General features: G+C 42.7%; 2 protein-coding genes across 2 annotated transcripts; one reads left to right on the top strand and one right to left on the bottom strand.

Moving 5' to 3' along the window:
- The first annotated feature begins 1,613 nt into the window (after positions 1-1,613).
- Positions 1,614-16,119, top strand: dph2 (diphthamide biosynthesis 2). The gene is made up of 7 exons (XM_072450563.1): positions 1,614-1,733; positions 2,269-2,439; positions 12,689-12,801; positions 12,888-13,108; positions 13,724-14,407; positions 15,199-15,375; positions 15,866-16,119. The coding sequence occupies exons 2-7, from the start codon at positions 2,290-2,292 to the stop codon at positions 15,988-15,990; spliced, it is 1,470 nt and encodes a 489-aa protein (XP_072306664.1). The 5' UTR covers positions 1,614-1,733; positions 2,269-2,289; the 3' UTR covers positions 15,991-16,119.
- ncf2 (neutrophil cytosolic factor 2) lies at positions 16,055-22,292 on the bottom strand. Its single transcript, XM_072450564.1, has 15 exons — positions 22,073-22,292; positions 21,330-21,412; positions 21,002-21,110; positions 20,047-20,175; positions 19,778-19,885; positions 19,642-19,701; positions 19,065-19,108; positions 18,846-18,987; positions 18,708-18,773; positions 18,574-18,625; positions 18,474-18,514; positions 18,244-18,392; positions 16,561-16,672; positions 16,383-16,491; positions 16,055-16,299 (listed from the first exon to the last, which is right to left on the bottom strand). Exons 1-15 carry the CDS (start codon positions 22,244-22,246, stop codon positions 16,208-16,210), a joined length of 1,470 nt encoding a protein of 489 aa, XP_072306665.1. The 5' UTR covers positions 22,247-22,292; the 3' UTR covers positions 16,055-16,207.
- Between the last annotated feature and the right edge of the window lie 943 nt (positions 22,293-23,235).

The raw sequence follows: 23,235 nt of genomic DNA, 5'->3' as shown, positions 1-23,235 counted from the left end.
TTACACTACAGAGGCCCAAACATAAACAAAACATCCTTTTTTAGTCTCGCCTGAATATTGTCAATTTGTAATGGTTCTGAGCATGACATACTTCATTGTGTGCATATGCTGTTCACTGTACATGATGTTTATCTTGTTGACAACAACTGTGTAAAGTTTCAGATCTCTAGGAACAGGCATTTTGGTGCTGTTGACCTTTTTGTATCAAAAAGTATATTCGGAACAAGTGATCCAAATATGTGCCAACTGTGCCAAACTGTTTTATTACAATTTTAGCTCCTCTATGATCATAAAACATACATTTTGATGTTTTGTAGGCCACTAATAGCAATTATAACTGCTAAAAACAATATATGTGAAAATGTGTAAATATGAGTTTACCCATGAATTTCCCATATAGAGGTTAAAAAAAAAAAAAAAATATTATAATATTTTTATTTTATTTTTGTATTGGTATAATAATACATATATCTAACAAAATGCACGTCCAAAAGGCTAATAAAATCAGAACACGTTATGCGCAAAATCCTGCCGAGAAATCTGGCTCTTTACAGCCTTCCCGGAGCCTTACGCACGAGAATACAGAAGATTCTGTGTCAATGTCAAATTGTCACAATTGTCACAACAGAATGTCAAATTCTTCTACGTCACTCACATGCGGCGCTATTTAGATGTAAACAGACTAATCCATGTGCGTCGCAAGCGGCTCATTTTTTTTTGCGAGGCTGTAGCAAACAAACCCGTGGACAGAAAAATTCGTGGATGGTCTCATTCTGTAGGAAACAGTCTGAAGAAAAGAAGGATACCCAACATTATCTTATAGGTCAAACAGGTCATTTGTTAACGAAGAAAAGTTTGTTTACTTGACAATATCTTGAAATCGGATAACTTCAGGAAAAATACAAGTGGATATTGTTTTTCAATGGTTCCTTACGGACAGACTGAGCACATGGATGTACAGAATTAAAGCCGTTTCGTCCGTCATAAACAGCAAACAGGTAGGACATGCGTTTGTAAAAGTTGAGACTTTCTCACAAACTATTGGCAATTGCTTCTTGGGGCATATTATTCAATGTAAATCAATGACATATTCGTTTTGTTGAGAAAATAAGCTTTAAAATGATGTATGGCTTGCTGGTATTGACCACGGAAATAAAAGTGATGATGTAAGAGAATATTTGAGATATAGAAAATGCTCGCCGGCAGGTGGGTGGTAACAGGGTTAATTAAGTATGTTCCAAAGTGCATGTTGGGTTGTAAATGATTTCTTTAGGACTGCCAGTTTAATTGTACTTCTGCTTTACCGCACAATGATTGAAGTTTTGAAGGAGAATTTTATTATTATGAGTAGTGTTGTTGTTGTTGTTGTTGCTGTTGTTGCTAATGTTGATGATGATAAAATTGTCTTATAAAGAAAAAGAGTATGTTTCTGTTCTTAAGACTTGACATAAAATTAATTATGACTCTATTTAGTCTTAATGTTTTGCATCATCACGCAACTACCACACGATGGCGTAGGACCACCAAAAGAGAAAGTACTTTATTGTGAAAGGAAAGGATGCAGCTTCAAGCGGAAGTGTTTCCTTCTCCGCTTCCTGTTAGTTTTTTGTCCACGCGTGTAATACTCATGGATCTATTATATTACTAACAGTGAATTTTACTGGATTTTGCCGTTTTAAAGCGTAAAATGTTAACATAGAACAACGTTTTGTCTGTGAACCAAGTGGGTCAAGGTAAATATCAATCGCAATCACGTATTTTTCAAGTTATCAGCAGACTTCATTTAGCTAATAAAGAGTATAAACAATTTAAACATTAGTTAGCCTGTCGACACTAACTTTATTTCACTATTGGTTGTAATAGTTTGAGTTGACCAATTTTGAGATTTTGATCTATGATGATCAACTCTATGATGATCTATCTAAGGATGGTCTTTATATAATATTGTATTTTGAGTGGTTTACTGATAGTTTGGTTGAGCCTTTTTAATAGCCGACAAATTATTTATAAAACACAAGCAAAAATGTCTAATGTAAAATTGTTTTATGGTGAACAGTGAGCTGCAAAGTTATTGTTTTCCCCTTCCTCATTTATATCTGTTTGTTCTCTAAAATAATTTCATATAAAATATCAGTTTGAGAATTACTCAATGCTTTGAACATTAAAAAAGACACACACAAGTTTATATTGTCTTATGTATTGGTACTTGTCGGTATAATCCCTCATTCCTCCAGAAGTGTCACATTCTTTTGACTCTTTGTCTTGTAGAGTCTGTTGTCTTGCGTGACCATGGCCGACCCCTTCAGCACAAACTCTGAGGACGTGATTCAGCGCCTTATACAAGTTCCTCTGAACACCGCAGCTGCTGTGGACAAACTGGAAGAACTTTATCAGATCAGCCAGACCTGTGACTTCATTACCAAGCACCACTTTGAAAAGGTACTTCATATTTACGGATTGGTTTAAGTGCAGAAGCGATGATGTGTTCTATGGATAGAATTCTAAACATGATATCCTATTTTTGCCCATCTCCAAGACTGCTATCTCAGTATTATCCAGTATGATTAGTTAAAGTGATAAGTAGCATACAACAGCACGTATCTACAAATCTAATTGTGTGTTCATGTTTTATTGATTTAATCTTTTTTTTCCTCATTCCCATGCGTCTAAAGGAACAAAATGGCTGTTAGTGTCATAGGGATTTCAAGATTATTCGGCTATTCGATAATCGTGATTATTCAGGTCACAATATAATCGTAAGAACCCATCCATCCATCCATCTTCTGCCGCTTTATCCGGGGCCGGGTCGCGGGGGCAGCAGTCTGAGCAGGGACTCCCAGACTTCCTTCTCCCCAGACACTTCCTCTAACTCCTTCGGGGGGATCCCGAGGCGTTCCCAGGCCAGCCGAGAGACATAGTCTCTCTAGCGTGTCCTGGGTCTTCCCCGGGGCCTCTTCCCGGTGGGACATGCCTGAAACACCTCCCGAGGGAGGCAACCAGGAGGCATCCGGAACAGATGCCCGAGCCACCTCAGCTGGCTCCTCTCGACGTGGAGGAGCAGCGGCTCTACTCCGAGCTCCCCCCGTGTGGCCGAGCTCCTCACCTTATCTCTAAGGGAGCGCCCAGCCACACGGCGGAGGAAACTCATTTCGACCGCTTGTATCCGCGATCTTGTTCTTTCGGTCACTATCCAAAGCTCATGACCATAGGTGAGGGTAGGAACGTAGACCGACCGGTAAATAGAGAGCTTTGCCTTTCGGCTCAGCTCCCTCTTCACCACAACAGTCCGATGCAGCGACTGCATCACTGCAGCCGCTGCACCGATCCGCCTGTCGATCTCACGCTCCATCCTTCCCTCACTCGTGAACAAGACCCCGAGATACTTGAACTCCTCCACTTGGGGCAAGGACACCCCACCCACCTGGAGAGGGCAAGCCACCTTTTTCTGGTCGAGAACCATGGCCTCGGATTTAGAGGCGCTGATTCTCATCCCAGCCGCTTCACACTCGGCTGCAAACCGTCCCAGTGCATGTTGCAGGTCCGGGTTTGATGGATCCATCAGGACAACATCGTCTGCAAACAGCAGAGATGAGATCCTGTGGTCCCCAAACCGGACACCCTCCGACCCCTGACTGCGCCTAGAAATTCTGTCCATAAAAACAATGAACAGAACCGGTGACAAAGGGCAGCCCTGGCGGAGTCCAACATGCACTGGGAACAGGTCTGACTTACTGCCGGCAATGCGAACACAGCTCCTGCTCCGGTCATACAGGGACCGGACAGCCCTGAGCAAAGGGCCCCGGACCCCGTACTCCCGGAGCACCCCCCAAAGGACACCCCGAGGGACACGGTCGAAAGCCTTCTCCAGATCCACAAAGCACATGTGGACTGGTTGGGCAAACTCCCATGAGCCCTCGAGCACTTGATGGAGGGTATAGAGCTGGTCCAGTGTTCCACGACCGGGACGAAAACCACTCTGCTCCTCCTGAATCCGAGGTTCGACTATCGGTCGGATTCTCCTCTCCAGTACCTTGGAATAGACCTTACCCGGGAGGCTGAGGAGTGTGATCCCTCTGTAGTTGGAACACACCCTCCGGTCCCCCTTCTTGAACAGAGGGACCACCACCCCGGTCTGCCAGTCCAGAGGCACGGTCCCCGAACGCCACGCGATGTTGCAGAGACGTATCAACCAAGACAGTCCTACAACATCCAGATACTTTAGGTACTCGGGGCGGATCTCATCCACCCCCGGAGCCCTGCCACCGAGGAGTTTGCGAACAACCTCAGTGACTTCAGCTTGGGTGATGGATGAGCCAGCCTCCGAGTCCCCGGTCTCTACTTCCTCTTCGGAAGACGTGACTGAGGGATTAAGGAGGTCCTCAAAGTCTTCCTTCTACAGTCCGACGACATCCCCAGACAAGGTCAGCAGGCCTCCACCCGCACCGTAAACGGTGTTGGTGAGGCACTGCTTCCCCTTCCTGAGGCGCCGGACGGTTTGCCAGAATTTCTTTGGTGCCGACCGATAGTCCTCCTCCATGGCCTCCCCGAACTCCTCCCAGGCCCGGGTTTTTGCCTCTGCGACAGCACGAGCTGCGGCTCGCTTGGCCTGCCGATACCCGTCGATGACCTCCGGAGACCTACAAGCCAGAGTGGCCTGATAGGCCTCCTTCTTCAGTCTGACGGCATCCCTTACTTCCGGTGTCCACCACCGGGTTCGGGGGTTGCCGACACGACAGGCACCGGAGACCTTGCGACCACAACTCCGAGCAGCCGCATCAACAATGGAGGCGGAGAACATGGTCCACTCGGACTCAATGTCCCCAACCTCCCCCGGGACATGGGAGAAGCTCTCCCAGAGGTGCGAGTTGAATACCCTACTGACAGAGGGCTCCACTAGACGTTCCCAACAGACCCTCACAATGCGCTTGGGTCTGCCAAGTCTGTCCGGCTTCCTCCTCCGCCAGCGGATCCAACTCACCACCAGGTGGTGATCGGTTGACAACTCTGCCCCTCTCTTCACCCGAGTGTCCAAGACACAAAATGTAATGGAGTGAACGTCTTCCCAATGATGACGGAGGCGATCGTCTTTGTTGTAACCTGCGGGTTACCGTTTATTATTGAACGGCTGCAACGCAGCACCGAACTTATTTTCGTACCCTTTTTTTATTAGTCAAGATGGCGGACGACTCACATTTCACATCCGGGTTTTTACTCTTCAAAATAAGATGTAGCGGTATTTCAAAATAAATGTAACATAAATAATAAATTGCACTATGCCATTTTCGGAACTCACAAATTAATGCATAGACACATAAATAGTTACAACATTCTCCCGCCCGATGAACAACTGTTCATCACCATTGGATCATATTACATCAACATATTTCAAGATTATACAATAACTGAACGGGCCTTCTCAACAAACTACCTGTAGAAGTGCGAATGATACATGAACGAATTAGACCATCCCTGCCTGGAAAAACCTCTGTAATTCTACCCATTTTCCAAGTCTGTCTTGGCATGTTATCCTCCCCTATCAGTACAATATCATCTACTTTGATCGCAGTAGGTGTAGGAGTCTGACATTTGTGAGCTGATTTCAAGTCCATCAAATAGTCTCTGCGCCAGCTGTTCCAAAAGCTGGTCAAAAGTCTCTGCCGGTATTTCCACCTTCGACCCAGTTCCTCACGGTTTGCAGTGACCGGAACAGGTGAAGGCACAGTCTTTGGTGGTAGTGATGTTAAGCGTTTACCAACCAGGAAGTGAGATGGGGTAAGTGGCTGTGGCTCTGAAGCCTCACTGTGTACATACGACAGAGGTCTGGAATTCAACACTGCCTCAACTTCAGTGAGAATAGTAGTTAGTTCTTCAAAGTTTAATGAAGATTTCCACAGTACCTTCTTCAAACACGTTTTTACAGATCTCACAAGCCTCTCCCAAAAGCCCCCCCACCAAGCTGCTCTCTCAGCAATGAATTTCCATGTGATTCCTTTGTCACTAAAGAACTCTGTAAGCTCTGACTCTTTAATGGTTTGCCATAGTTCTTTCAAGTCCTTGTCTGCTCTTTTGAATGTCTTAGCATTATCAGAGTAAATTGTCTTACATAGTCCTCGTCTTGCAATAAATCGTTTTAATGCTAAGAGAAAATTTTCAGTTGTCTGATCTGATACCAACTCCAAATGCACAGCTCTAGTTACTGCACATGTAAACAGAGCGATGTATGCCTTTGTGGGCTGTCCCTTAGTTTTTACATACAAGGGTCCTGCAAAATCTACCCCTGTAACTTCAAATGGAGGGGACTCAGTCACTCTGTCTCTTGGTAAAGGAGCAGTAATCTGCTGTGTCGCCTTTACCTTTAGTTTTCTGCAAATGTAACAACCTGCAACACTGCGTTTTACAAGCTGTCTCCCTCTCAAAACCCAATAATGTTCTCTGATTTGAATCAAAGTGTCTCTTACACCAGAATGCAGTACCTTTTCATGACATGACTGAACCAGTAACTCAGAATATTTGTGATTTGTAGGTAATACCCAGGGGTGTTGCTCTCTGAAACTGAAATCAGAGTTTTGTAATCTTCCCCCAACACACAATAGACCGTTTTCATCCAAGAAAGGTTTTAAATCTTTGATTTTAGAGTCTCTCTTCACATTTTGTTTTGACTTTAGCTGGGATATTTCAGGATGAAAACAACTCTCTTGTGTAACTTTTACCCAGTGAATTTCTGCTGCAGTTAGCTCTTCTGCAGTTAACTCTCCCCGACACTTCTGATTGGACCGTGCATTAATTACAAACCGTTTGACCCATGCAGTTATTCTTAACACAGTCTTAAGTCTACTGTACCTTTCCAAATTCAACAGAGGTTCAGTTTGTTCAGTGCTGGTGAGTTTTACAACAGTCTGATGCTTTGATTTCAGTTCAGTGTTTACCTCCTTTAACACATAGTTTTCATCAACATTTGTTTTCCCTTCAGCTGTAGACAATGAAGTGGGTCCACTCCACCACAACTGATTACCAATAAGGTTCTGCGCATGCTGACCTCGTGTGGGCAAGTCAGCAGGGTTCATTTTGCCAGCACAGTGGGACCACAACTCCGGATTTGTGAGTCCTTGTATTTCAGTCACTCTGTTAGCCACAAAGGGCTTCCACCGCTGGGCTGTGCTGCAGATCCAGTGGAGAGTGATCATTGAGTCCGTCCACATGTTTAGCTGGTTCCTCTCCAAGTTCAGTGGTTTGAGAAGACTATGTCCTAGTCTCGCTCCAACAAGTGCTCCCATCAGCTCCAAACGAGGCAAAGTCATTTTCTTTAGTGGTGCAACTCGTGACTTTGAGGCCACAAAACTAGTAACAGTCTCTCCTAGTTTGTCTTGTCCTTGTAGATATGCCACAGCACTGTAAGCCTTTTCACTTGCATCACAGTAGACATGCAACTTTACAGCGTGTGAGTCTGGCTGGATCTCAATGTAGTACCACCTGGGAATGGCCACCAGGTGGAGCAGTGGTAACTCTGCACACCACTGTTCCCATTTTTCAGTCAAATCAGTGGGTAATGGCTCATCCCAACCAAGCCCTCTCTCCCACATCTCTTGAAAGAGGCACTTGACTCTCACAGTAAACGGAGTGAGAAACCCAATAGGGTCAAATATGCGGGCTGATGTCTGTAGTACACCTCTCTTTGTGTTTTCTTTGTCTTTTAAAATGTTCATTAGTCCCTTTTGATCAAACACAAAATCGTCCTTCTCTGGTCTCCACACAAGCCCAAGCACCTTGAGCACATTTCCACAGAATTCTGCATCTCCAGTGTCCTCTACACCTTTTTCTTCCCACAATGCTCTCAGATCAGGTGAGTTGGTTACCCATTTGCACAGGTTCATGCCTGCCTCAGAGAGAATGTTCTTTGCTGCTGTTGTTACATGTAGAGCCTCCTGCACATCTGGAGAGCTTGAAATAAAGTCATCCACATACAAAGAGTCACTTAGTGTCTGTACTGCCTTTGGTTGTTCTGCTTTGTATTGTTCGAGATGTTTTCTTATTGTGGCAGCGAGCAAAAATGGACTGGGAGACACTCCAAATACAACTCTGTTCATTCTCAGAACACGTACCTCCTCGTTACAGTCTTTGGTTGGAGGTCCGTGTAGCCACAGGAACCTAACAGCATCCTTGTCCCTTTCCGCAAGAGAGATCTGGAGAAAGGCTTTGGTTATATCTGCAGTGAAGGCTATCTTGTGCAGTCTGAACTGAATTAGTACATCCAGCAGATTTGGGTTTAGGTTAGGTCCAGTGTATAAACAGTCATTGAGTGATGGGCAACCTTCCTCATGTGATGATGCATCAAATACCACTCTAAGTTTCGTTGTGGTCTTGGCTTCTCGTACAACAGCGTGATGTGGCATGTAGTATTTCACTGTCTCTTGGTTCTCTGCCACTGTTGTGTCCTCTATAACATCCTCACAAATACCTTGCTGCAGATAGTCCTGTATAACATTGTTGTACCTGGCATACAGGGTTACATCAGTGTTCAGTTTTTTCAAAAGGCTCTCAAAACGCCTCTTTGCTACCCTGAAATTATCTGGAAGTTGCGCCTTATCTGATTGCCATGGCAACTCAACTTGGTAGCGACCATTTTCAAACGTGATTGTCCTTTCAAAGTCACGTAGGACTTCTGAGTCCTCTGGGCTCTCCGTCTGCTTGTTTACTATGCCCAAAGACTCCACTTCCCAGAATGCATGAAGCTCTTTAGAGATCTGGGTGTCTTCTGTCAAACTAATGTGCATGCAAGTGGTGTCTGTAATACTGGAGGTAGTCACTGGTCCCTGTAAAGCCCACCCAAAAATGCTTTCAACTGCTACTAGTGAGTTTGTAACCTTTTGGACTTTACCAGTAACTGCTTGCCAGTAGTAGTCTGCTCCAATTAACACTTGCAACTCTTGTTCATTAGCACCTTCTAGTGGAAAATCTGCAAGCTGAAGCCCTCTTTTCTTTATTTCTGTTTGAATCGTCTCGCATGGGACTTTAATCACAGCTGTACACACCTGAGGAGTCTCAACTGCTTCTATCTCAAGTCTCTTTTCAGTGTTCCACATGTTCTCAAGTTGAACTCTTACAATATTGCGTTTTTCTGTTACCGGACTGGTGGAACCAAAAACATGGAGGTTTAAAGTCTCTTGCCTAACAATTGGCAGTCCTAGCGCTCTAACAACATTTTTGTGAATGACACTACGCTGGCTGCCTCCATCTAACAGGCATCGAGTTATCTTTCTCTCCCTGGGACCTACAGTCCATGCCTTAACCGTCTGAAGCAGTACTGTGTTCTGTGTTTCAGCCTTAACTTTGACAGGACTGGTCACAGAAGACAACACAGCATCTGTAGTCCCACTGCTGGTGGAGTCAACATCTGTCTTAGCTTCTGGTTGTTCACAAACTGACTGGTGGTGTCTGCGGTTGCATAATCTACATGAAACTTTAACTCTGCAGTACTTTGCTATGTGTTTGGGCCCTAAACATACATAACATCTACCCAGCTTTTTCAGCTTTTCTCTGCGTGCACTTACGTTATAGTCTGGACAGTTCTCTGGTTTATGGTTACTACTGTCACAGTACACACAGGTCTGGGGTGTGCCGTTAGCTGTGTGTAAAGCAGACGCTGACGGGACGTTCCACTTTCTGTGTTTAACATCACCGGCGTAGGACGTCCTCCCTGTTGGCTTGTAGTTTGGAGTAGGGTCCTTCGTAGTGTGGCCGGGTCTGGTAAGCTGGAGCGCCCGTTCTCTGCTCTGCACCTCGTTCTGTAGAAACTGGATGAGCTCTAGCACTTTCCATTCATTAGTCGAGTCTGGTCTGCGGGTGTAGTCTAATGCTATGTCTTCAGGGATGAGCTGCATGAGCACTGGACATAGCAGGCAGCCATATGTGTCACTGTAAATTCCCAATGACTCCAAACTGCGTATTTGAATCTCACATTCATCATACAAGTTCCTCAGTGCAGCCACATCAGAAGATCTTTTCACAGGAGTCAAGTTCAATAGCTTTGACATGTGGGCACTTATCACAATGTCCTTTCTCCCAAAGCGGGTCCGGAGTAACTCTATTGCAGCATCATAGTTGTCTTCTGTTGTTGTTAGCCCTGCAACAGTTCGAGCTGCTGCTCCGGTCAGATAGGATCTGAGGTAGGTGAATTTGTCCGTCTTGCATAACGCTTCATTTTCGTGAATAGCTGTTTCATACTGAGACCAAAATTCCTGCCACTGGCTTATTTCACCATCATATTTGGCCATCATTAGCTTGGGAAGTTTAACAGTTTGTCTGGAGTGTGATACATTTGAGCTGGGACTTACATCACTGATTCGCTCACTCATGGTCTCTCTTGTAGCTTGTTGCGATCTTTCAATGATGCAAGAAGATCGAACCTTCCAAGTGAGAATGCGGTCCATGTAGTCCATAGTGCTCCCAATCTCCGCCTCCAGATCGTCTGTCGCCGTCTCATCTTCAATCCCTTTGTCCAAGTCTCTTAAACTTTCTTCCTTGGATGATAAAACTACCAGCAGTTCACGTATTTTACTTGTATCTGGTCTTTCTTTAACCACCTCCTCCTCGAGACAAGTTAACAGCCTCGTTGTAGCGGCACGCACGGTGGCGCGCTTCCTTCTCATCCGCTCTAGTCCCTCTGTCATCTCGGCTAGCTAGTTAGCAATAGCCGATAGATGTTCACTTCGCTTCACAAAAGTTCATAAAGTCCTTACTTCCCGGGTTTCGGCACCAAAATGTAATGGAGTGAACGTCTTCCCAATGATGACAGAGGCGATCGTCTTTGTTGTAATCTGCGGGTTACCGTTTATTATTGAACGGCTGCAACGCAGCACCGAACTTATTTTCGTACCCTTTTTTTATTAGTCAAGATGGCGGACGACTCACATTTCACATCCGGGTTTTTACTCTTCAAAATAAGATGTAGCGGTATTTCAAAATAAATGTAACATAAATAATAAATTGCACTATAAATTGCACCATTTTCGGAACTCACAAATTAATGCATAGACACATAAATAGTTACAACACGGCCGGAGGTCTGATGACACGACAACAAAGTCAATCATTGACCTCCGGCCTAGGGTGTCCTGGTGCCATGTGCACTGATGGACACCCTTGTGCTTGAACATGGTGTTTGTTATGGACAATCCGTGGCTAGCACAGAAGTCCAATAACTGAACACCGCTTGGGTTCAGATCGGGGAAGCCGTTCTTCCCGATCACCCCTCTCCAGGTGTCACTGTCATTGCCCACGTGGGCGTTGAAGTCCCCCAGTAGAACAACGGAGTCCCCGGTCGGTGTACTGTCCAGTACCCCTCCCAAGGCCGGGTACTCTGCCCGAAGGCGGAGGGACGCGACCCTCTCGTTCACCGGGGTAAACTCCAACACGTGGCGGCTGAGCTGAGGGGCTATCAGCAAGCCCACACCAGCCCGCCGCCTCTCCCCGCGGGCAACACCAGAGAAGTGGAGCGTCCAGCCCCTCTCGAGGAGATGGGTTCCAGAGCCCAAACTGTGCGTGGAGGTGAGGCCGACTATATCTAGTCGGTATCGCTCAACCTCCCGCACAAGCTCAGGCTCTTTCCCCCCCAGCGAGGTGACATTCCATGTCCCCAGAGTTAGTCTCTGTGTCTGGAGATCTGGTCGCCGAGGCCCCTGCCGTCGACTGCCGCCCAGATCTCTCTGCACCGGCCCCTTATGGATCCTCCTGCGGGTGGTGGGCCCACGGGAGGGCGGCCCCACGTCGCTCTTTCGGGCTGTGCCCGACCGGGCCCCGTGGGGTAAGACCCGGCCACCAGGCGCTCGCCATGGAGCACCCATCCCAGGCCTGGCTCCAGGATGGAGGATCCGGTCACAAACTTAAGGAACAGTAACATGTCAGACCACCGGAATGAAAGAAAATGGTATAATATTATATATATAGCACTGTTATTTGGCCACAGTCACAATAATCATGAATAATGGTTAAATCGTGAGGTTTATTCTCACATTTGAAATCGCGACGCCCCTATAGTGTCAGTAGTACCAGCGGGAAAGTCTAAACCCTCCGCTCCACCATGTCCACCTACCGCCTCCACCAGCCCAGAGCCAAGCTCTCCACCAGCCCAGAGCCAAGCTCTCCACCAGCCCAGAGCCAAGCTCTCCACCAGCCCAGAGCCAAGCTCTCCACCAGCCCAGAGCCAAGCTCTCCACCAGCCCAGAGCCAAGCTCTCCACCAGCCCAGAGCCAAGCTCTCCACCAGCCCAGAGCCAAGCTCTCCACCATGGGAGACAGGGCCTTCCAGGCAGTCGCCCGACGGCTCTGGAACGCCCTTCCAGAGACCCTGAGGGCCCCACAGAGTGTGGAGGCATTTAAAAAAAGGCCTTAAGACATTTATCTGTGTGTATCATGAATGCTTTATTGTTTTAACTCTGTGACTTGCTTGTTGTTTTTACCCTCTGTTATGTAGCACTTTGAGATTCCATTGGAATGTAAAGTGCATTACAAATAAAATGTATTATTATTATTATTATTATTATTATTATTATTATTATTATTATTATTATTATTATTATTATTATTATTATTATTATTATTATTATTATTATTATTATTATTATTATTATTATTATTATTATTAAACAAACTGGACGCACTGTTAATTCGTCTTGTCTTTGCCACATTCACAGATTGCCCTGCAGTTTCCTAATAATTTACTGGTAGATTCAGTTGCCGTTTCCGCCGAAATCGAGCGAAACACCAAGGCCAAGGTTTACATTTTGGGAGACACATCTTACGGCAGGTACGACGCGACACCCACTTTGCCTAGTACGAGAGAATGTGGCGAGTGTTTGTTTCATGATCTCCTTTATGTCTCTTTACGCTCAGCTGCTGTGTGGATGAGGTCGCTGCTGAACACGTCGGAGCAGACAGCATCGTTCACTACGGCAGCTCGTGCCTCAGTCCCTCCAAAAGGCTCCCGCTGATGTACGTCTTCGAGAAACGAGCCATCGATGTGGAGAAGTGCGCGGCCGCTTTTAAGGAGCTTTACCCCGATTCACAAAGTCACATCCTCCTCCTCTTTGACGTCAACTATGTCCATGCCATCAGTAAGTAACACAATTATTTAAATAGTAATCAATAAATGGACGAAACATGGAGTATGGTACATTTTGTAAAGTAATCAGTCAATGATATTTAGGTGCAATTGTAAGAAAGAGCTGTTTTGGGATGCAGTAAAAGGAATTCCATGCTGCGTATTTAATGTTGTATGTTTCAAAGTGAAATGCATGGTTAAAAATGTACCATATCTATCCATTCTATATATTTGCACCCATAAAAATAAGTATAGCTTTGGCATCGTTGCGGTAACAGTCTCATTATGGTGTTGCTTTGGATCGAAACCCCAGTATTTGAAATTAAGCGGAAATACAGCTCTCCTCTGAGTCATGCATTGTTAGTAATACCCAAATGTATTGCCCAATGAAAGTACAGTCACCTCGAATGGCTTTCCAGGAAAAAAGTATGAAAAGTCAAACAATAAAACAAATCAATCCTCAAATTTAATTCTTAATTTCAGACCCAAAATATTCCAAGATTGCGTTATTTAAATGTAGCTTTATTTTAATATTTGTTACGACTTTCTACATTATTGTATTCAACCTACAAACGACCTTTTATTTTATTTTTTCTCTTGTAATATTATATTTTCTCGTTTTTCCCAGGAGATCTTCGGACAGCGCTACAAGCCGACTACCCAAATCTGACCGTCTCTGACCTGGTTTGTGAGGGAGAGACGTGCTACAGCCACAGCCACGTGAAACGCAAACAGAACCCACCCTCGGACCAAGAAAACGACCAGTCTGTTTATCAATTCGGACGCCAGTTTTCCTTAAACAGTGGACTGAGCATCAAGGACTACGGTGTGTTCTACATCGGCCAGGAGGGGGCGACGCTGACAAACTTTATGATGACCTGGAGCGGCTGCACCTTTTGCTCCTTCGACCCAAGCACAAGCACGGGAAGGGTCGAATCCGTCAAAATTAACCGCGCGTTGATGAAGAGATGCTACGCCATAGAAAGAGCCAAAGATGCGGCCGTAGTCGGTATATTAGTCGGGACTTTAGGAGTGGCGGACTACCTCACTCTCATACCGCAGCTCAAAGACGCCATCCACAAAGCGGGGAAGAAGTGCTACATGTTTGCGATGGGCAAGCTGAACGTGCCGAAGCTCGCCAACTTTCTGGAAATAGACATCTTTGTGTTGATCGCGTGTCCCGAGAACTCCTTGCTGGATTCGAGCGAGTTTTATAAGCCCATAGTGACGCCCTTCGAGATGGAAGTGGCGTGCAATCCCAACAGGGAGTGGTCCGGAGAGTACGTGACCGACTTCAGACATCTGCTCCCAGGTTTGTCCTGAAGCTTGTGACACACTTGTGCTGAGTAGTTTGCAGTAACATGAGCTTTACTGCCTTGTACTTTAAGGTAATCGTTGTCCTCCTTAACGGAATCAAGAAAAGAAGTGGTTTAGTATTTCAACTAAACGTTAATTTAGGCATTGCTGTGACCACTAGAGGGCAGCAAGTTTACAATCAAGTAGTTTGTGTCAAGTGTAATTTTCATTTTATTTTGAGCTATTATTTATCACCATTTCAACAAGTTAAAATGCAGTTTTATTAATTTTTTGGCTGCGACACACCATTTTGCTAATCGATTATTCTTTGCTGCTATTATACTTTTGATTCATCGATTAGTTGTTTAGAACACAAAGGAAGCTGAAGTGAAGCCGCTTGAGGATCCTGGTGGAGCACATTTATTTATTTTCATTTTCATAGAATTACGTCTCAATTTCAGTCATAAAACTACTTTTTATCAACTCACGGCATGTTTATATAGACAAGTTTGCAATTATTCAATTACTAAATCAGTCGACTGTTGCTACAATAATTGATTAGCTTGTTTCACTCCTAGATTTATTTTGTTTCACCTTTTTATGACACTCACCTTCATCTCTGCTGACGCCAATATTCTTAAGGTGCACCCTGGCTTCAGTTTAGATGTGGTGTTGTCTCTGTTTAACCCTGATCTATTCCCGGTTTAAGAATTAAGCCTGGTTTACATTATTCCCTAAAGTTGAGCATCTTTTGTCTAAATCCAACCTGCTATTGTGAGCTAATAAACAGTGTTTTGACATCTTCAGGAGGACAAAGCCACGTTCCTTTGGCTGAGCTGCAGGACTTCTCTGAGGCTGACGTGTCCTTGATTTCGGGAGGATTGCGACGACAATGTTTGGACTTTGAACAAGACAAGAGTTCATTAAGCTCCTCATTGGTCCTCAGGAATCACACTATGACCGTAGCCAACACAAACTCAGCAGGTAAGGGATAAATGGTACTAGATTTATACTTTTAAGGTGAATTCTGACGCTTATTATTCACTTCAACATGTGCAATTCCACACAATTGCCACTAGAGGGAGCTATGTACAACTTTCAGCTTTTCACGATTTTTATTACTTTCATATCTTTTATTTGCCTGGGACCCAGAATACACACTTCTTCTGTTCTTTATGAAGAGTGAGTCTGGTCAAATGAGTTTATTTTGTGAATGAAACTCGACTCACCTCAGATTAACTGGTTTCAGTCACAAGTTAAAGGTTTCAAATACACTTGTCTAATATTTATACAAACAAAAATAATTAAGTCTTGATTTGGACTTAACTTATAATACTATTAGAAAATTAAGATTTAAAGCTTATTAAATCCCAATATAAAAGTCCCATTTTGTCCATTATCTGTTAAATTTTTTGTTTCCATTTTCTGTCGTGTGTTGATTATGTTAATGTCTTTTGTTCTTTTTGTTTCGCAGCATCCTTTTTGTCCGAGCGCAGCTGGCAGGGTTTGGAGAAGAAGCTGGGAGAGACGCCGGTGGTAAAGGCGGTGGAGGGCCGGAGAGGGATCGCCATCGCCTACGAGGAGGAAGGAACGTCCTGAACACTTCGTCCCGGCATCACGACTTCACTACGCACAGTTCAACACGGATATACGGTCTTATTTATTGATTGTCACGGCACATAATTAAATATCAATGTGTAGATGTATTTTAATAAATCTACTACTGCATTTCAGCGATTTCTCCCATTATTACAGACATTTTCTTTACTAATGTATCCATATTCTGAACATATAAACATTGAAATGATGCCTTCAGTCACTGCTCGTTGGCCGTTTGCTCCTCGACAAACGAAGCTGGAAATATTCCCACATTCTCTCCACATTGGCCCTCAATCCAGTCCTGGTTAACTAAAAAGAGAAGGAAAAAAGTAAATTAACTTTTCTAATATTCATTTTCTACTACTGACGGTTAAATTGAAGCGCTTTCTCACTTCTCGACAGTAAAAGGATCTTGTCCCCTTCTTGAAAACTAAGATCCTCTGGGTTTGACGAGTCGTAAGTGTGAAGAGCGACGAAGCAGACCCGCCGCTCTCGACTCGGCTGAAGTCAAAACGAAACGTGAACACGAAAGCCTTTACAAACGTTTTGATGTGGAAATGAATGTATCACCTCGTAGATTTTACACCACATCGTAAGGCGGCCGTCTTTGGCTCGGTTCCACACGCGTGTCATGTCTGTGTCTGCGTCGATGACACCGTCTCCGGTCGCCTCTGGGGTTAAACTATAACTCAGAAAGTCGAAATATATTATTGGAATGACATGGCAAAAAGACAAGTAGTAGTGTGTAATTTATATTCTTTGACCTGTAAGAACCAGCATTATAGTAGCAGTAATATATTAAATTTTAGCATAAGGGGCAGTAGTTTAGTGCAGTTTTCTTTGGCCATTTCATAAAAACTGACCGCTGTGTAAATCAAGAAGATGCTCTCACTGTCTTATTCAGCCATTTTAATATATAATAATAATGATGATAATAGTAATAATAATAATAAAACAATATAATTATAATATAATCAAATAAAAATAATTATATAATCAAATGAAAATAATTATATAATCAAATAATATTCATCAAAATAATACTTATATAGCGCTTTTCGAGATGCCCAAAGACGCTTTACATTTGAGGGGGAGACACACAAAAACAATAGGTATAAAGTAGGATAAAGTTATTGAAAGGCAGTTTTAATCAGATGGGTTTTCAGTGAGAAGATAATAACTAAACTGCTAAACCAAACTCGCCGTCGCTCGAGTTTCACCTCGGAGTTAATGGTGTTTCAAGTTTCAGTTTTAAAAAGATGGGGTTTCAGTGAGAATATAATCACTAAACTACTAAACTAAACGCGCCGTCGCTTGAGTTTCACCTCAGGGTTAACGGTGTTTCAAGTTTCACCTCAGGGTTAACGGTGTTTCAAGTTTCACCTCAGGGTTAACGGTGTTTCAAGTTTCACCTCAGGGTTAACGGTGTTTCAAGTTTCACCTCAGGGTTAACGGTGTTTCAAGTTTCACCTCAGGGTTAACGGTGTTTCAAGTTTCACCTCAGGGTTAACGGTGTTTCAAGTTTCACCTCAGGGTTAACGGTGTTTCAAGTTTCACCTCAGGGTTAACGGTGTTTCAAGTTTCACCTCAGGGTTAACGGTGTTTCAAGTTTCACCTCAGGGTTAACGGTGTTTCAAGTTTCACCTCAGGGTTAACGGTGTTTCAAGTTTCACCTCAGGGTTAACGGTGTTTCAAGTTTCACCTCAGGGTTAACGGTGTTTCAAGTTTCACCTCAGGGTTAACGGTGTTTCAAGTTTCACCTCAGGGTTAACGGTGTTTCAAGTTTCACCTCAGGGTTAACGGTGTTTCAAGTTTCACCTCAGGGTTAACGGTGTTTCAAGTTTCACCTCAGGGTTAACGGTGTTTCAAGTTTCACCTCAGGGTTAACGGTGTTTCAAGTTTCACCTCAGGGTTAACGGTGTTTCAAGTTTCACCTCAGGGTTAACAGTGTTTCAAGTTTCACCTCAGGGTTAACGGTGTTTCAAGTTTCACCTCAGGGTTAACGGTGTTTCAAGTTTCACCTCAGGGTTAACGGTGTTTCAAGTTTCACCTCAGGGTTAACGGTGTTTCAAGTTTCACCTCAGGGTTAACGGTGTTTCAAGTTTCACCTCAGGGTTAACGGTGTTTCAAGTTTTACCTCAGGGTTAACGGTGTTTCAAGTTTCACCTCAGGGTTAACGGTGTTTCAAGTTTCACCTCAGGGTTAACGGTGTTTCAAGTTTCACCTCAGGGTTAACGGTGTTTCAAGTTTCACCTCAGGGTTAACGGTGTTGTTTCCAGTTCCAGCTTCTTGCTTATTTTGCCGATGAGCGCTGCATAAGACGAGCCCAGCGGGATTGAGATGGCGATGGTGAAGGTGAAGTGGACTTTGACGATGCAGTTATTGTCTTCAGACTCTGTGTCCTGGAGATTAAGACATTATTATATTTCAGATGTGTTATTTTTTTTACAGTTACACTCAGAATTTGAAGGATCTTTTCATACGTTTTTGTCGGCTTTGCTTTTGACGACAGGACTTTGATCAACTGCAAAGAAAGAAAAACTGTCAAATAGAAATGATTGTAAGCAAAAAGAGCAATTCTACCATTTCTCTTTGGTCTTATCGGGGGAGACTTCACTGGAGGTGTGTTTAGCCCCTGTTAAAGTGAATTTCTCCTTATATTAACACAAAATATGCAGGATTTTTGAATGCGTTTGCGGTTCAATTGACATTTTTACCTCAGGTCTTTTAGAAGTGGGTGAAATATTCAATGGTTGCAGGTAATTGTACGGAACGAGCCCCTTCTGTAATTCACGCACAGTTTTTAATACAACAATGTAAACGAGCATAGAAACAGTTATTATCTATTGTCTTACTCTTCCATTGAACACAACAGAGGCCCAGTTGTCGGCGCCTTTCTGAAGCAGAAACACAATATTTCCCGGCACCACGGCCAACTCGTCGCTGGTCTCGGGGAAAAACTCAAACAAAACCGTGTGGGGTTTTCCTTCTAAAGCCCTGAAACGACGGCAACAAAAGCGCTTTACATATTGGGCAGAAAATATGGGACGAAAGGGAAACATTGACTGATTTACTTCAAGACCTCGGGCTCCTTCGGACTCGTAGGACCGTCTTTCACCTGTCACACACGGACCAGACGGTTAGAAATCACCGTTCAAAGCAATCATTTCCCTAAAATAGTGTATATACTATTTCAAACTCAAAGATGATGATAAAAATATGCTTTATACATTTATAATAGGACAAAGTAATAGTGTTTTCTTAATTATTGGCATGTGGTCTGACACTAGTTCTGTCATAAGTCAAGATCAATTCTAAAACAATTCTGGAAAGGTTCAATTTTCTCCCTATTTATATGATTTTTGAGTGTAAATTAGTAATGTTGTTTGACCAATTGCTGCGTTATTGTTACCATATTACTATTTTCTTTAATAACTAATAAAAAATACAGTAAATGATAAACAACGCTGTAAATAATCTGCCTTTTGTTCACGATAAACACATTGATTGACACTGATTTTACTAGATTTTCCGCAATAATCTTCTATCCAGACTCAGAAAATGCTAAAATATGTTACTTGTTTGTGACTTATTGAAGCTGCTGTGCATTTTTGTTGTTTAAAATAATTATATTCATTCACATTTCTTTACCTGTGGCTGTAATGGTGCGAATCCTGAAAACATATCTTGAGGGATGACTGAGGAAACAACCTAAAACACAAAAAATAATCAGACATTTTTGTATGAATTTCATGTTCTATGGAATCTAATGCTTTGCGTGTGTCACCTTTGCTTTGCCCAGATAGTCTTTCTTCTCTAACTCGGCCACATAGTGCTTATTTGGCCTGAAAAGCTCACTGGACGGAAACTCCACAAGTTTGAACAGCTTTTGCTTCTGTAATTTCAACAAAACATCCATTATTATAGACACTTCAATGTGAATAGGAAATCTGTGTTGTCTGTAACGGACTCTGGAACCACAAAATCGAATTACTTATGACATTTCCTGGGTAATTGTACACAAAGCAGCTCAGTGTGCGGACGGAGGGCACTGACCAGAATAGACTGATAAGCTTTGTCGATGAGTTTGCTCTCGGTTTTGTAGTCCAGGGCCTTCATAAGGTTTTGTTGGGCGTTTTTCCAGTTTCCCAAATGAGCTTCAGCTAAAGCCATATTGTGAAGGACCTTGAAAGCAGAAATACTCACAATAACTTCGTTTTCACACAACAATTCAAAATGTCCACGAGGCACGGATGTTTTTGTTTTTTGTAAGAGTTTACGGCCCAAAGGCAAGACAGACAGACAAACAGACAGACAAACAAACAAACAAACAAACAAACAAACAAAGACAATAAGAGGGTTTTGAGGCGAACACACACAGAGCTGAGGTAGAATTCTAAAGGAAGATATGAAGTATTTTGTGGCTTATTCTTGCTCTGTATGAATGTCTGTCTGCATATATGTGTGGAAGGGTGTAGTAGATTATATTGTGTACTTTGCCTGGGGCTGATGCAAATTAGACCAAGGCTCAGTCAACGTTCATGTTCTACAATGAATGTTCTACATGTTGTACATGGTCCCCACATATGTGCAATGTCTTAAGCCACTACACCACCGTTGAGCATTGAATAGGGTATAGGGATAACAAGATTATTCAGTTAATTATTAGCTTTGTAGTCGATTAACTGATAAGTACAGATTTGAGGAAAGGTAATGTATAAGACTTTGATATTGTAACGCCCTTAATATGGTTGCAGTTCCACCCTGTTTTATTTTATTCATTCAATTATTCATTTTCTCCTGCTTGTTCAGGGATCGCGGGTGACTGGAGCCTATCCCACTGACTTTGGACCTTCATGGTTTTTTATTGAGAACCTATTTTAAACAATATATATAAAAAAATGTCTTTGATGGATCTCAGTCATTTAAACAGTGTTGAAAAGTAATAAAACCCAGAAAACCTTAGCGCTATCGCGTTGTTTTATCATTTAATAACTGAAAGTATAAGTACCTCACATGCGTGCAGCTTGTATCTGAGACCAAGAGCTTTGTAGTCGATCATCTGGTTTCCACGAAGTGCTTTGTGTGCGTTTGTGAAGTCTCCTAAACACTCCTCGAAGCTAAAAAAAAAATAGATCTCATTAGAAGTTATGAATGCAATGTCAAATTAATTTGTGACAGTTTTCTATGAGTAAAGCTGTAGCTGCTTTTGCAAATAACAAAGAAGTTGCAGAATACCTGTAGCAGCACTAGTAGTAGTAACATCACTGTGGTGTAGGATTAAAGGAAGCAAGTAGCCTATCAATGTTATTAAGTAGTATTTAAAACTGTTGTCTTGCCTCTCCTTTTTGTAGAACGTATTTCCTCTTTGAAAGAAAGCCACGGCCAGATGTTCATCTTTGCGTATGCTGCTGTCAAAAGCCTGTGATGAAGAAGAAAACAAGCAGATGTCAAGGTTCAAGGTTTCTTTATTCGACAGGTAAATCTCGTCCGGCAGCGACTCAACCCCCTCATCGATTAATTCATGAATTCACATACTTTTTGCGTGTACTTTCAAAATAACGGTCTTTCCACAAGGGGAATCGAGAAAAAAGATTTTGCCACTTCTTCTTTTTCAATGACTTGCACTTTCTCGTCCTTATCGCTGGCAGTAGAAGTGTACACAATAATTTACATACTTGAAAACATTTTTAAGCAATAGTTGTGTTCATGTGCTAGATTTTGACGTCCTAATTTAAGATGGAGAGAAAGGGCCGATAAACGACAAGGGAAATTCACAGTTTTTGAAAGAAATATATCAATTTATGAGCTTCAAATGTTGAATTGTGTCATTATTTGTTAGAAACTGGATCTACAAACTTATTAAACTTTATCGAAGACGACAATTAACATTTTTGGATTGATTAACGCAACACTTTCTGATGCCATTTCATTTTTGTTCATTTGTTGACATTATTATTGACAGAGAAGGCTTTGTTAAGCTTCGTGTCCGTTTTTGTTTCATGTGAATGGGCCCAGTAATTACAGAGCAAAACCAAGTGTCAACTAAACCAGGGTCCTGCCAGAAAGCAGCTTTTCATACCTTTTCTGCCGCGTCAAAGTCTCTGTTGAGAATGTGCAGGCAGCCGATGTTGAAATAAATTTTGGAGTTTGGTTCTTCTATGGCCAAGAAAGTCCTGAGCGCTTCTGGCAGGTTCTTTTTATCTGCCAAAGTCACAGCCTCGTCCCATTGCCGCAGAGTGTCCACAAAAGGCATGGTTACTGCAGCTCTGCACTTGACTGGAATATTAACATAATCCAGGAAACGCTTGTGATTTGTACCAAGCAGAACAGGAAGTATTACAATACCGTGTGGGTGAAACTTTAACATTTGCATCAGTTCTGTTTTAATGGCATTTTCAAAACTAAATTTGAAGTCGAGGTGTGCAGTGCAGTAGTTGTTTTGATGATTTAGTGTAAGAAACATCCCAATGTTTGGATTATTCTCGATTTAGTTGTGTGACCAGGGCCGAACAACAGTGAAATCTTGTATTTGCTTTCATTCATATTATATATAAAGCCTTTAGGAAACCAACTTTTTAATTATGTCTAATAGTGAGACACAAACAGCCAGAAAAAAAGTATGTTTATTAGTTTGTTTCAAAAATTCTCTCACTATTGTATTACAGGGGTGTTTTCCTCCAGAAAACAGACGACCTAATGTCTGTATTATGGTGTACTAGTAATATTAATGTATTGTGGTCTTCCTGTTAATAACGACAAACATTTAAAAATAATAATAATAATGTAATAATACTAACGTCAATGCATGCAATTTGACTTTCCAGGTTTTTAAAATGGCATAAATAACGTTTTTAAAGAGGTAAGGCCAGTGGGCTGTATTCATTTAAGTGCCATTTTTCTCAACTGCTTGTCTCCATGGAGATCTTATTGCAGTGACTGGAATTTTAATCAGTATCTAAACTTTTATTTTCTTGTATTTATTCAATTACAGGTGATTTTATAGCTAAAAAAATACCTGCATTCTTATTCTGAGCAGGCTCGCCTCTGCATGATCTGACCAGTAACTTCATGTCTCCGCAGACACTTGTCATTATTTGGTCCTAAATTCAGCCCATTTAAGTCCTGATGTGGACTAGGTTTGGGTCCTGTTTTAGTTCTGGTCTAGTCCTGATCTAGTCTAGTTTCAAGACAACAACTTTAATGTCATACTGTTGAACATTCTACACAGCAACATTTTAATGG

This window comes from Eucyclogobius newberryi, unplaced genomic scaffold, assembly GCF_026437365.1.
Source record: "Eucyclogobius newberryi isolate DKJ021-1_F unplaced genomic scaffold, fEucNew1.0.hap1 SCAF_18, whole genome shotgun sequence".
Classification (NCBI taxonomy): Eukaryota; Metazoa; Chordata; class Actinopteri; order Gobiiformes; family Gobiidae; genus Eucyclogobius; species Eucyclogobius newberryi.
The sequence above is the reverse complement of the archived record's forward strand: the minus strand, read 5'-3'. Positions and strand labels throughout refer to the sequence as shown.